The sequence below is a fragment of the Telopea speciosissima genome, chromosome 5, assembly GCF_018873765.1.
Source record: "Telopea speciosissima isolate NSW1024214 ecotype Mountain lineage chromosome 5, Tspe_v1, whole genome shotgun sequence".
In the NCBI taxonomy this organism is placed as follows: Eukaryota; Viridiplantae; Streptophyta; class Magnoliopsida; order Proteales; family Proteaceae; genus Telopea; species Telopea speciosissima.
Genome location: NC_057920.1, coordinates 41,305,700 through 41,321,040, shown reverse-complemented (window position 1 = coordinate 41,321,040; position 15,341 = coordinate 41,305,700). Strand labels below are relative to the sequence as shown.

The 15,341-nt window shown below is 40.4% G+C and overlaps 1 protein-coding gene across 4 annotated transcripts in view; it reads right to left on the bottom strand.

Annotated features, from left to right (window-relative positions):
- The window catches only part of LOC122661556 (pumilio homolog 5-like), an 83,270-nt gene extending 69,998 nt beyond the window's left edge, over window positions 1-13,272 (bottom strand). The window contains exons 1-6 of one of the 4 annotated variants that reach the window (XM_043856982.1): window positions 12,964-13,272; window positions 9,290-10,003; window positions 8,793-8,932; window positions 7,512-8,756; window positions 7,253-7,394; window positions 7,042-7,149 (exon numbers count right to left, since the gene is read on the bottom strand). In XM_043856982.1, the coding sequence (XP_043712917.1) occupies window positions 7,042-7,149; window positions 7,253-7,394; window positions 7,512-8,756; window positions 8,793-8,932; window positions 9,290-9,931 (2,277 nt within the window). In that variant the 5' untranslated portion in view covers window positions 9,932-10,003; window positions 12,964-13,272. Of the gene's footprint in view, window positions 1-7,041; window positions 7,150-7,252; window positions 7,395-7,511; window positions 8,933-9,289; window positions 10,004-12,963 lie in introns of those variants that run through there. The other 3 variants (XM_043856983.1, XM_043856984.1, XM_043856985.1) reach the window with 3 other exon arrangements.
- Window positions 13,273-15,341: the final 2,069 nt, after the last annotated feature.

Sequence of the window (15,341 nt, the reverse complement as noted above, 5' to 3'; positions counted from 1 at the left end):
TCATTGGAAACCTTTCCATTGAGCGAGTACTCCTTGATCTAGGGGCGAGTGTCAATCTTTTACCTAGCTCAGTTTATAAACAATTTGGGTTTGGAGAGTTTAAAACCATAGAGATTATTCTCCAATTTGTTAATCGGTCCATTAAGGTACCTAGAGGTCTAACTGAGGATGTTTTGGGTGAAAGTAGATAAGCTTTATTTTCCTGTTGATTTCCTAGTCCTTCACATGGAAATGACAAACAATGGGAAACAACAACCAATTATCTTAGGACGTCCATTCCTGGCATCAATTGTAGGTCAGGTGCAATGGATATTTCCTTTGGTAATAAGAAGCTCCGATTGAATATCTTCAATACATCCCTAGGACCTCAGCGTGAGGAGGAATATTTTGCAGTGGATCTTATCAATGAAGTGGTGTCAAATCACACTTCCCAATTTTTAGCAGATGACCCATTGCAAAAGTGTTTGAACTCTTTTGGGGGGAATGATTTTAATATTGATGCTTATGTTAAGGAGGTGAACACATTACTAGGTTTACCAACCCCCTTAGATCGTCCATCATGAATTTTTTTTTGATAATTTTCCATCATGAACTATCAAGTATGAACCATTGCTCACCCAGGCTAAAAAGTCAAAATCGAGTTTTATTGAGTCACCATCGGTGCTGGAGTTGAAACCAGTGCCAAATTAACTCAAGTATGCTTTCTTGAGGGTCAAGTGATACTTTACCAGTCATCATTGCTTCCAGTCTGACATCTGATCAAGAAAGCCAATTGTTGGTTGTTCTTAAAGAACATAGGGCCACGATTTGGTGGTTTGTGGTGGATTTGAAAGGTTTAGCCCATCTATCTGCATGCATTGCATTTATTGTGAAGATGGTGGGAAGCCTTTCCGCGATGTGCAAAGGAGATTGAATCCTAACATGCGCGAGGTTGTTAAGAATGAGGTTGTGAAATGGTTAGATGATAGAAATGTTAGAATTATTCAAACAAGTCCAAATTAATCTTCCTCTACCGCAACAAGGATATAAATAATGCTGTTAGAATTGTTCAAACAAGTCCAAATTAATCTTCCTCTTCCGCAACAACGATATAAATAATGCCAGCATCTAACCATTTCACCACCTCATTCTTAACAACCTCGCGCATGTTAAGATTCAATCTCGTTTGCGCATCGCGAAAAGGCTTTGCACCATCTTCACAATAAATGCGATGCATGAAGATAAATGGGCTAATACCTTTCAAATCCGCCACAGACCACCTAATGGCGGCCATATGTTCTTTGAGAACAACCAACAATTGGCTTTCTTGATCAGATGTCAGACTAGAAGCAATGATGACTAGTAATGTATCATTCGACCCCAAGAAAGCATACTTCAGTGAATTTGGCAGTGGTTTCAACTCCAACGCCGGTGGTGACTCAATAGAACTCGGTTTTGGCTTTTCACCAAGGGTGGGCAATGGCTCATACTTGATATTTCATGATGAACGATCTAAGGGGGTTGGTAAACCTAGCAATGTGTTCACCTCCTCAATATTAAGCATCAATATCAAAATCATTCCCCCCAAAAGAGGTCAAAACACTTTTGCAATGGGTCATCTGCTAAAAATAGGGAAGTGTGATTTGACACTACTTCATCGATAAGATCCACTGCAAAACATCCTTCTCACGCTGAGGTCCTAGGGAAGCATTGAAGATGTTCAATCGGAGCTTCTTATTGCCAAAGGAAATATCCATTGCACCTAACCTACAATTGATGCCAGGAATTGACGTTCTAAGATAATTGGTTGTTGTTTCCCATTGTTTGTCATTTCCATGTCAAGGACTAAGAAATCAACAGAAAAATAAAGCTCATCTACTTTCACCCAAAACATCCTCAATTAGACCTCTAGGTACCTTAATGGACCGATCGGCAAGTTGGAGAATAACCTCTGTGGTCTTCAACTCTCCAAACCCAAATTGTTCATAAACTGAGCTAGGTAAAAGATTGACACTCGCCCCTAGGTCAAGGAGTGCTCGCCCAATGGAAAGGTTTCCAATGACACATGATATAAGAGGAGCTCCAAGGTCCTTAAGCTTAGGGGGGGAGTTGGTTTGATAGCACCGCACTCACTTACTCAGTCAAACGGACTATTTTTGGAACATGGGTCTTCAGCTTACGCCTTTGTGTGCATAAATCTTTCAAAAAGTTAGCATAAGTTAGAATTTGCTTGATTGCATCAATAAGAGAAAGATTAATTTGGACTTGTTTAAACAATTCTAACATTTCTTCCATTTTGGTGCCCTCCTTACTAAATAAGGAAGATGAAGGAGACTCCAAACATGAGGGGAAAGGGGCTTTTGGCATGTAGGAATTGGAGTCGCTCTCCCAACTTATTTGTTCTCCTTATCTTTGGTAATTTGAGTCTTAGTAACTACCCTAGACTCTTTATCAGTACTCTTTTCAGGGGTTCCTACCACTCGGCCATTCCTCAGAGTCATGACTGCCTTGTCTTGCTCATGGAACACTTTGTTGCTAGGCTGACTATTCAGATTACCTACCGCTTGACTCAATAGTTGGCCTTCCTCTCTTCTACTAATGGCACCCGCTAGTTGACCTAATTGGGCTTCTAGCTTGGTGATGGATTGGGTATGTGAGTGGAAAATCTGAGTATTAAGTTCCAACCCATTCAAAGCACGCAACACTTTTTCCTCAAATGCGGAATTTTGATGAGGTAAAGGAATTGGTTGTTGCGTGTCTCTATAGGTAGGCATTCTGTTGATATGAAAAATTTTGCCTATAAGACAAATTTTGAGAGACATTGGGTTGTTTCCACGCAAAGTTTGGGTGATTTCTCAAGCCTAGGTTATAGGTATTTAAAAATAGATCATTGCCTGGTTTGGAGAAACCTTACACAGCTTGCACTTGCTCTTGGATAAATTCAGGGAATGCACAGCTGAAGGGGAATCGCTCATGTAATGAGCAGGACTGGCGCATAAAGCACACACCTCTTGACAGTTTCGGGATGGGGTCGACTACCGGGAATTCTGTCCTATAGACAGTAATCGGTCCAACTTTTGAGACAGCATATCCACCTTAGTGTTTATGTCCACCGATTGACCTGCCTCATAAATGTCACCTTTCTTTTGGGGTCCAGTGAGGGAATTTTCAATTCTAGAAGCCGAGAAATGATGCAAAGAATTTTCGCTAAGGGTCTCAAATTATTGTCATGCCTCATTCTCGCTTTTATGCATGAAAGTCCCACCACAAAAGGCATCTACCCATGGTTTAAAGTATCGACCGATACGATACGATACGATACATACAGATACGTCTCTTTTTTTTAATAACAATAGACTATCTTGAATTGTATCGAAATGTATCGGCCGATACGTATCGATACGTCCAGTAAAGGGTTCTGTGGGTGGTTTAATATGTATCGAGCCGTATCGGCCACGTATCGGCCGATACGGCTCGATACATACTGATACACCATCGATACATTCCATAAAAAAATCATTTTCACTCACAGACTCAATACAACTCCTAATCTAACGAAAAAATAAAGGAAAATTCTCAACCAAGAATCTAAAAACTTGCATTTGATCTTGGTTTTTCACACTTTTAGACTAAAAAACGAATCAAGGAGTGCAACAACATCATCCAATACTCTTCATGGCTATAGACGATTACAACATGCAAGAAACCTCATCTTTTATAACAATTTCAATTTCATGCACTTTTTTGGTTGTACATTATTCACCATTTTAATGTTTATGCATGACACGTGTCATATATTGCTTGTTTATATTGATTTTTGTTCCAAAAGTGTATTTCCATGTGTATCTTGACCATTTCTACGCGTATCTGTATTGTTCGATACGTATCTCCGATACGATACGAAACGATACATCTCTTAAAATCACCTGACCGATATGATATCCGATACCGATACTTTAAACCTTGCATCTACCATCTACCTATGTCAGTCAATCCATCATAGAAATATTGAAGTAACTACCATTTAGGTACGGCATGATGGGGGCATTAACGGATAAGGTCTTTAAGTCTTTCCCCGGTCTCATGAAATTGCTCACCATCAATTTGCAAAAAGCTAGTAATGGCGCACCTAATCTAATTGGTCTGACCTATGGGGAAATACTTTTTAAGGAATTCTTGTTACATTTCTGCCCATGCAGAGATAACCAATGCATCTAAGGAATTGAGTCATTGTTTGGCTTTATCCTTGAGAGAGAATGGGAACAAAATCAATTTAAGGGCATCATCTGAAAAATTCTGAATTTTCACAGTGGAGAATATCTCCAGGAATTCATCAAGGTGTTATACGGTTCCTCATTATTAAGTCCATAAAAAGATGGGAGCATCTGAATGACGCTGGACTTAATTTCATATTGGGCTGCCTGAACAATAGGAATCCTAATGCATGAGGCTGACGTGTAGGTCGAGGGGATAAAATGCTCACTCAATGGACATCTCGCAGGTTTTTCCTCTGCTATCCTTTTATTTTTCCGAATTAAAGTTAAGGTTCTCTCAATTTCAGGGTCTAGATCGATCAATTCAGGTTGACACGAACGACGACCATGCATCAACTGACTCAAAGCCTACAAAATCATAACAGAATCCATGAATAGTCGCACCAAAATCAAATCAAAATCCAAGAATGGTCACCCATATACAAAAATGAACCCAGATCAGCTGTCCCAGATTATATGCTGATACACCCCTGAATGCCGACACAACAGTGCACCAGCTCAACACCAAAAAGCATTGCCCTCTCTGTCTGTTGCTTCCTCTTTGCCTTGAAAAAAGGCAAGCATTCCACCACCAGGGACCCTTTCCACTACCATAACAGATAACAATGTGTCTGAGAAGGTCCACGCTGCCCTGTCCACTGAGATGATTGTATACCACACCTCAAAACCCATTTACAAGTCAAAAACAAATGGTTAACATTTTGCTCTGCTTACTCACACAATTTACATGTATTTCTAATACTCCAGCCTCTTCTAAGTTCTAATAACCTTATCCATCATCAAAATCTTTTCCAAAACAGCCGTTCACATAAAGAAACAAATACATGTATGGACCATCTATTCCAAAACAATTTTATAATAAAAGACCCTATCAGCTCAATAGTGTATCATCTTAAAGACAGGTTTCATAAAAAATTGGCCACTCCTCCCTCATCCCCCCCCTCCCTCTCATCCTCCCCAACTGTCTTGCCAATCTCCAACACCCTCATCGGCTCCACTACTCTTCCTGCTTCCAAATCATTCAAGTGTCTCCTAAAATTAGTTACCTGCATCTATCCCCTCCATCTGCTCCCCCACCTTCACATCTTGATTCAAACTATCGAGTACAAATCTGGAAATAGTGGTTTTAAAGGCCCAACCCCACACCAACGATTATACCAAAACTTCACCCTTCACCCATCCCCTACCAAAATTTAAAACCCCCTGAATTTCTGAGAGAGATTGAATATGTCCTTCCACACTCCAATCCAACACATGCCACTTACCCTAATCAACTCCCACCCCCAACCTCCAACAAAAAAAATTAACCCAAACTTAGCTGCAACATCTGTGCTCCCCATCTCCTAATCTCCACAGCCATTGCCTTAACATGCCATATCCATACCTTTCACCCTTCACCTGCCTTATAAGCAGCCCTGAGCCCTCCATGCTCTATGTCATGCATACCTTCTCCCCACTCTACTACGTGATATCTCCAGTTATCATTCCTTACCAGGCCATAGGAAATCATGTTCTAACTTATCCAACCTGTTCGCCACCGGAGTCAGGACAGAGAACAAAGAAAGGAAACACACCAGTATGTTAAAAAGAGCACTCTTTGCCAGGTTGAGCTTCCCTCTCCACGACAAATATTTTGTATTCCAACCAAATTCTTAGGATTAATCCTTTGAAAAACTGAAATGCTAACATCCAGTTCATCAAATTATACCACATCTTCAGAAGGGAAACTTAGATTCCCGAGAAATGACTTAACAGAATATATAATATAATGTTGCAAAGCAGCAATAGAGAACAATCAACAAAACAAAAATAAAATAAAAGCAACATAGGAAACGAACAATATAAATAATTATCTCTTAAGAGCCAGCAACTTATAGCAAAAATACTTAAAAAGGAAAAACTTGGAAAAAAATATGCTGCTAGTAATACCATAGGAAAAGCGAAAATTAAAGGATCAAAATCTTGGTCACCCACCAGATGGAAATGTTCATTTTGGTTTTTTACTCCTCAGCTATCTTTTCTCTCAACCATGGCAGGAATGTTTTCCCTCCCACCTAACTCCTCTCGACTCCTCAGTAGGTAAAATTATGCTTAAACTGGTCCAGTATGCCAAATTGACAATACAATTAGAAGTATCATTCAACTATTTCTCGTCGGTGTTTCTCTATTTATGGTTGCTCAATCAACTATATAACACACAATTCTATGGCAGATTGCTACAAGTAGTGGGTTGTGCACCACAGGATCACACCCATTTAATTGTGTAAGAAAAAAATCAAATCAGAGCTGGTTCCCACCAGGATCATGTTACAAACAAAAGGGCACTAAGAATGTCAAATGGATGTAAACACAGGTACACTTTATTAGCAGTCAACTTCAAGATGACACAAGCACTCCATAATTATGCATCCCCCCCCCCCAACTAGTCAGTGTACATGATTCAATAATTGCAAATATACACTTGTTATTTCAGATTATTGACTCCAAAATTTCCAAGTCAGAATCATAGTTTTCACGGTGTCTAGGCAACCCATGGTGTTGGAAGAGGCTTGGAGCCTTGGACACAAGATGACCAAGGCACCCACCTAGGCAAACAAGGTGACCAAGGCGTCTGGACACCTAGGCAATGCCTTGACAACTATGGAACTCAGAATTCTAAAAGAACAAAGCCTTCAGAATCTCACTTGATCATCTGAAGTAATCATGGCACAAAAATATGGATGTCAGAAGAAGCTAAATACCGTACAAGATAGCAGGCAGACATCAATATAAACAAGGTTTAACTTACCTTCTGGATAACACGACAGCCATACATCTGAAGACTTAAAGGCAATATATGACCAGTAAGTTGAATTGCAAGTTCTTTTCTCTGTTCAGGGCTTCCATGCTCCAAAAACTGAAAGAAGTAGAATGTACAGTTATAAAATCAAAAGTATTCAATCACAAAGAGCAACAATGTCACTCTAGTTAATAAAATTGTAGATTAACAGGGATCATACCTTTTGAATAACATAATTCCCAAAGACATCAATCATCAATTTTGAAGCATGTGGAAGAACTTCTTTAAAAACAGATGTCTTTTCATCAACACTACAAGTTTCTAACTTCTGCTGAATAAACCGACTCCCATGTTGATCAGAACTGAGGTAAACACATACACAAGATAATTATTTCTTAAGATGGGAAATAATAATGTAATACTATCAGTTAAATGAAAAGGAAAAAATTAAACCACATCATTAAAGCACTAAAGTTTGCCTGAATTCAACAATGCGTCCAGCAATGTCAGATAGTTCAAATCTTCGGGCTTTACTAGATTTCAGCTCTTCAAGGAAACAATACGTCTTTGGGTCATCAAACCTCTCAGTTCCCCTTTGTCCTCGCCATCCAGAATATGCCCCTTGATTTCTACTAGAACCCACTGGAAATCTCACTTCATTTCTCCTCCCTGGTAGACTTGTCCCACCAATTGGGGATCCTGGCATTACCGGACTAGCAAGAGGTGAGGTTGGGAATTGCATCAAGACCCCCACATCAGGAGGGCCACCATATAAATTTGAACTACTGATTCCCCCTTTTCTTGGGCTTGGGATGGTTACACCCACACTTCTCGGATACTGCAACTTCTGATCTGCTGGATAAGCAGTTGCAGAAGAGGCTCTCTGTGAATCAAAGTTATCTCCATGGCTCCTCATGACCCTAGATGCCAATGGATATGCATCATCAGATGAATGCTGAATGTACTGCATATAAAGAGGATCAAAAGGTGGCTGCGGCGCTAACCCATAAAACTTGTACAGATGTTGCAAATCAACTCCAGGTGCTATGCTTCCCCCGGTAGAAACAACAGCAGGTCGAGCACTAAAGCTAGGACCAGCAGTTCCATCAAAAGCCATTGAAATAGCACTCTGAGGAGGGTATCCAGCTACAAATGGAGGAAGAAGAGCAGTATTTAAAGCATATCCGCCTACACCATATTGTGGAGCAAACAATCCTGATGGTTGCAAGTTAGGGTAAAACGGATTTCCTGAAGCCATATAGGCTGTTGCTGTAGCATATAGGGGAGGTATGATTCCAGAAGACTGGAGAGCCAGCTGTCCCTCAACTGCTGAAAATTTGGAGTGACCAAGAGAAAATTGATTGCTACCAACATATTGACGGTGCGTTCCTTGAGAAATCATCTGGGATTGACCACCATGAACTTGTGATGCAGTGCCTCGTTGAGGGCGCAAATTATGGTGCTGTGAATTATTTGGTTGAGGATGTTGCCATTCTTGTCGATTCCGGTGATCTGCATTTCGCAGGCTGGATATATCAAGAGCTTTAAATTCAGATTCGATACTGATAATATCCGGATCAGTCATGCCAGTAATTAGGGCATCATCTTCCAAATTGGTATCTACACTACTTGACCCTCCTATCTGGTTGGCATGAGGGCTTCCCATCCCATGAGGGGATGATGAGCTCAAAACAGGAGCAGAAGAAGAATCACCATTTGTTCCAACACAATGCAAAATGCCACCAGAGCCCACATTCAGCTCCAGTAATTTTGCTGTATTATTAGGTGGATCATGTACAGAGGTGACAAGGACATCATGATCAACTCCTTCCTCTGTGGCTGCATGGCTTGAGGAACGAGACTGGTTATATACAGGAGATGGAGTGCGGGGGAAGTCTTCCTGCAAGATGCAAATAAAAGAAAGTCTATCAGTTTATATATTTAGTAACAACTAACAACACCAAACACAGAAACCCTAAACCCAATTAGTAGTTACTCTCAGTCACCCACAATTTTAATAGTAAGAACTGCAGCTGCATACAACTACTAAGAGTGAAATTATATGCACAAAAAGATATCCAGAATCCTAAAGATAAAATGAACAGTCTAAATTTCAAATAAACAAGCAAAGCAATTAACAAGGAAGGAACGCAATAGCAAGTTTTATCTTATCTCATCCATACAACACAGAGAATATCACAACACATACATAGAAGAATCAAGGTAGAATAAAGATTTTCAATTCTAAGTTCCACACCTGTATAAGATCAACCAGACTCTTATGCCGGCCTGCCAAAGAACTTGTCTGCTGTCCAGGAAAAAGACTACTCCTTTCTGCCCAATCACCAAACACCTGTGGGGGTGATCTATCATCCTCTGGTTCCTCTTTATGGGTAGAAAGGGTACCTCGAGACAGTTGCACGGATCCGTTGTCACTGTCATCAAATGAAGTCAATCTCCATTTATTACCAAAACCACCAACATGATGCACCAAACGGCGATTTTCTTGTGAGATAAGAGGTGGAGGAAGTCTGGGATTCAAGTTCACATTGGAACAGTAGTATGCCAAATAGGCTGGATCTGCACGGAGTTGCTCCTCAGACTCACAATTTTCAATAGCACTCTTTAAACTTGCCAAGCTTGTATCCAGACTGGAGTTCTGAGCTATAAGGTTCCCCATGGCTGTGAAAGATCCCTCCATGCTTGGAGGTGCACTACCACTCCGATTAGGGACTACATCCCTCCCAGTTCCATGAAACCTCTGACTATTCAACAGCAATCCCAACTCTTCTGCTGCCATATTATTTGAAGATGACGCAAATGTTGCAGCCTCCTTGGAAGAGGACCAGTTTCTAGCACCAGTAGATTCTACCAGTCTCACAGGACTCTCAGTTGCCATCCTATTCAAGGAATGGCAAATGCCTTCTCTGTTAATGATGGATTTCACACATTCTTCTGAGAATCGAATCAACTAATTCATTAATCATTCCCTTAATAAATGTGATGAGCAAAACTACAGCCAGTTTAACACAAGATTAATAGAAAGAGAATGAGATATCCACCAAAGAAAAGAACAGGCTGCACACAACAAGTATGAGAAAAGAAGTGATCAGAAAAATAATAAAAACATATGCTGTAGACACAAGATCCCAGATGACTAATGTATTCTCCAAATAACACATCAGTCAGCACATTAATGATGAGAGCTCACAGGTAACAAAACCAAGATATCTCACATCCAGAACTCATATTATAAATAGAAATTTATCTCTAGAATAGTAGAATGCAATATTTTTCTTATCATCATGATCAACAACAACAACAACAACAATAATAATAATAATAATAATATTACTATTATTATAATAGGCAAAAATTCATTTGAATTGCCCATTAAGAAAGCATTTCATAACGGTCCACCTTCATTGTGCCACGTGAACAGATAATTTGGCAATTCCAACCACTGGATAGAGAGGACATGGTCTTGATTAGCCACATGTCAAATTTTAAAGCCTAAACTCAATCAAATACTCTCCCACGTATTGGTATACATCCCCATGTATGTCTAGGTACACCCACATTACCCCAACTCTACTATGTACTCTCCGACAGTCCTGGATTTTCAAAGCTCCATTTTGCCACTTGGCAATCTCTGATTGGGCTGAAACTTGACAAGTGAGTAGGGGACCATGGGATATACTTGTCCATAAAATTTGGGCCCTATCAAATCTGCCAATTCACAGATATTTGGGCTGTTTAGGAAAAGCTTCCATAATGGCCTTGTATGGAACATTCGATTCATAATAACAATGGTAATAATTATTATTATTATTTTAATTAATAAAAAAAATAGGGTTATGACTAAAGTCACAACCGTTTGTTACATAAGCCAATTCACAATCCAGACATACTCCTAAATCCTGTCTTGTTCTTCTGCTCGCGGTTAGAGCCCAGAGGCCTCCAACTTGCATACCGCCAAAGTGGAATCTCATGCTGGCTGAAACTGGGTCATCATCAACGGCACCACAACTCATCCACCGAAAGAAAACAGACAAAGCTTTTAGACCTAAGCTTTATATATATATTCCCTCTTCCATATACTAAGGTTACAGACCATTGAAACCTTACACGGGCATATAGAGATCTGGGAATTGACCTTAGTAGGTAGCATGTTAGTATTTTTACATAGAATGATAGAGATCTGAGCAAGAACATACCAATGAAATCTTCCAATAGATTTCATCCCAAAAAAAATTGCCACCAGAATGTGGGTAACACATAAATTTTCACTGCACCAACAAATTCTGCAGCCGAAATTTCTCTTCATTTTCTTTTGGTATTCTGGCAGGCAAGATTACTGTTCTGATGATGACTCCCACTGATCATGCATTTTCCATCAGAGAGGTTCTTTGAGAATAATAACCAGTAGGAAACACTGCTGAGCCTTGGATTAGGGCAGCAAAGGAGTGGGGAAGAGAGTTTTGTCTCTATCAGAGAAAGATCGAGCAACAACCCACCCGCAATAAAAGAGCAACCCAGTGCACAAGGCTCCCGCTACTGCAGGGTCTGGGAGGGGCAAATGTAAGCAGCCTTACCCCCTGCTTCGCAGGAGAGGCTGCTTCCAAACAACCCACCCCAAATGGACAACATAAAATTACGTTGGTAATTCCGCAGTACAAACACTTACAATAGAAAACCCTTCTACAGCCATCTAGAGACAACATGTGAACGTACAAAAATGCCTTAGATATCTACAACTGTTAAGTGCTACACATGGGCATTTACTATTGGCAATTCATCCCAAAGGATTTGATGTTGCTAAGTCTAGCTTTGAAATCCTTAGATATCTAAAACTGTTAAGTCTAACACCAAATCCTTTGGGGTGTTTTAGCAACAAAAAAAAAATTCCTTTGGGGTGAATTGCCAATCATAATACATCATTTGATGCTAGAAACAATATGGTGTGTTATCCATGGGCGATGTTAGTGTTCATGAAAATGCGCATGCAAGACCTAATAGAAATACTTTATACAACATGAAAATGCCCAAATATTGCACAAAAATGAAATAATAAAAATTCATGCCTTTGGCCAACTAAACCAGAATATCAAACTTCAATATAAATCTCCCCAGAGAGAATGTGAATGCACACATATAAATTACAGAAAATAATAGAAAACCAGAGACAGAGTATTGATATTGTAAGGAGACAAATATCAAGCTCCGCTGAACTGGTCATCGAAGAACTTCTGAAAGCAGGAGTAAACATTCTGGACCAATATCTATCGTCAGAAACCTGAATCCCAAAACTTTCAGAATTTTCTAAAAGCAGGAGTCAACCTGTCCTTATAATAGGGATCCACTGTTGCTAAGTTCACAGTAGGGCAGAGATGCCTGGGGCATGGTTGGATTCTAAAATATCACATAGCCTTACCACATCTCATTCACAAGCATTCTCAAGCACACCAAAAAAAACCTCAAAAAGCAATGACTTTTCATCCAAAGCAACCCAAAACTAGAGCTACATTCCAACACAACATCCTCCAAATACATCAATCTTTCATAGTAACCTCTTCCAGTGCTTAAAAACAAAACTCAAACAGATATCATTTACACCCAAACATCATGATACATGTATCAAAAGAATCGAACTTCCAACAACCTACTCTTTCTTTTTCCAAATAAATGAATTATTCAAACATCAATAAAACCCAGAGCAAATAGTGAAAAGAAGGAGCCTCTACCCATATTTGCATACTTAAAATACCAGAATAGGTGAAAAACAATAACGAATCCAGAGCTTCTAACACAATCACTCAATCCCGTAAATGCCTAAAAAGTTGCATGAACCCAACAACAGATACTCCACTGTTAAACCCTAAGAACATGTTTCTTGCACTAATTATGGCCAAAAAAAGTGATGATTCTTACCAGCTATCTCAGCGACAGAGAAACCCTAGTTTCTTTTCCATATAAAGTCGAAGCTTACAGAATTCTGGAATTTAAATTGTATAGGAAGGGAGCTTTCTTCACTTGAAAACAGAAAATGTCGCTTGTGAAACAATCTCAACTCTCAAACCCGTCAGGCATCAAGCTCTGAGGAAAGAATCAACAATATTAAAATTGGTAAGTTAAATGACGATAATGTCCTCAATCCATTTTGGAATTGCGAAACTGGTTAATTCAAACCTTTGAAAGCTTCCGAATGAAGGTAGAATCGTAAAATCATGGGGAGAACGAGGGTTACCAGTTATTCTTTCTTTTTAATTACTTATTCTTCTGGTTCTTTGACTCGGATTGTGGAACCGAGAGGCAAATCGGTGATGGATCGCTGGTGCATGAATTCTTATACTTCTTCTCCTGCAAGACTGTTGGATCTGAATCAGGCTTGCTACTTGTATCATATTTCTAAATGGTGCGCAATAACAAAGGGCTGAGACGACAGGGATGTCCAATGCCCCCCTTCCTCTTTAATATGTTCTCCAAATGTTCACAGATTCTCTTGCTTCTGCTGCAAAGTACAGTACCTTTGATTACCGTCAATACTATAGCCAGCCAAAAATTAAATTGGTGTGTTTTGTATATGATTTGTTTGTATTTGGTAAAGCTACAGTAGCCAATGCTACTCGGATCATTTGTTTCACCAATTCTCACTATTGTCTGGCCTCACTATTAATAAAAATAAGTTCAATATTTTTTTGGCTAACTGGGCCACTACAGTTGAAGAGCACTTCTGTACCACATTGGGGTTCTCTATTGGTAGCTTACCAATCAAGTATTTGGGGTCCCTTTGTCCTCAAAGTCCCTCCGTCCCCATGATTTTACAGAGCTTATTACAAAGGTGGAAAGGAGATTAACGTCCTAAAAATCGAAGGCCTTACCATACACGAGGCGGTCAGTTGGTTCTTAGGGGCTCCATTGCATATTGGTTGAACACTTTCCGCCTTCCAAGCACTGTTCTCAATAAGCTTGAGGGGATTATGACGAAGTTTATGTGGTGGGGTAACTCAGATACAGGCTCTTACAAGTTCCTTGGGCGGCGGTCTTGGCTTGAGACGGTTGAATGACTGGAACAGGGTTGCACTGATGCGGCAAGTGCGGAATATTGCCTCAAACGCCACCAACTGCTGGATTTTATTTGTAAACAGACGTGGTTGCGTAAATACTCTATTTGGTCCCTTTCAATTCCATCACTACTCTCAAGTCCATCTTAAATACGTGCAATATTGCAACTGGTTGTACTTGCTATCTACTTAAGTCTGGCAGAGGCACCCTATTTTGGTATGACCCTTGGCTGCCCAGTTGTTACATCCGCACCCGGAATTACTATTAAGTATACTTTCTCCCCCTTATAACGTGTAGATTCTACTGCCGTGTACGCTGGTGAGCTGTTTTCACTTATGGTCAAACCTAGCCACAAGATTGTTGACCAGTTCATGAACCTACCTGTGGAGGAGAGGTTCCTTAACCGGTAGTGGGGAAGATTTATCGATGGTGACTTCGTCGATCATCCTCCTAGCACAAATCCTCGGAGTGAAGAGTACCGGAAGGCGTTCCCTGTGTCCCCACACCTAGACACCTCTTTTGGCGATGAGCTTAGCATCGCGATTGGAAAATTATTCGGGATCACGAAGGACACATCGTGAAGGTCGGGGGTAAGATACTGCCCTTATAAATGTTTGTATACCTCTCCCTTGTTAGCCTTGAAGTGTGGGCCGAAACCCCATCAATTTCCTTAGAATTCTGCCCTTTACAGCAGCAACGGATGCACGAGCGGACTCACCAAGATTGCATCCACCCGTTAGTCCACCCGTGCTGTTTAAGGCCTTTGTGTGTTTTCTCAGGTGGGACCCATACCCCGGACATCCTATTTAGGCACCTAGACAAAGGATTGGCTTCACCCTTGATCTCCTTGGCTTGTGGGTTTGCCATTTGGGTGGACCCATCGACCTAGTGGGCTCTTAAATAAGTTTTAGCTATTAAAGCCCAAGCCAAACAGGCCCTAAGTGGGGGATTAGTCTTAAGAGCAAGACTTGGCCTTCAAGTCTCATTATTTCTCCTACCAACCCAAAACGTTGGGAGCTGTGGAGCATTGAAGGCTTGGAGAAGAAGAGCTTGGAGGGGCTTGGGAGGTGGAGAGCCTCCATTAATACATCCTTGAGGTAGATACCCTCATCTTCCTCCCTCTCTTTTCCATTTTCGGGTTTGGAGATTACCTTGGGATCGATTCCAAGCTTGGGGGTTCTCTTGGGAATCCAATAAACCCTATTGAAATCTCTCTTTGAGACCTATTTTCCCTTCCCTTAATG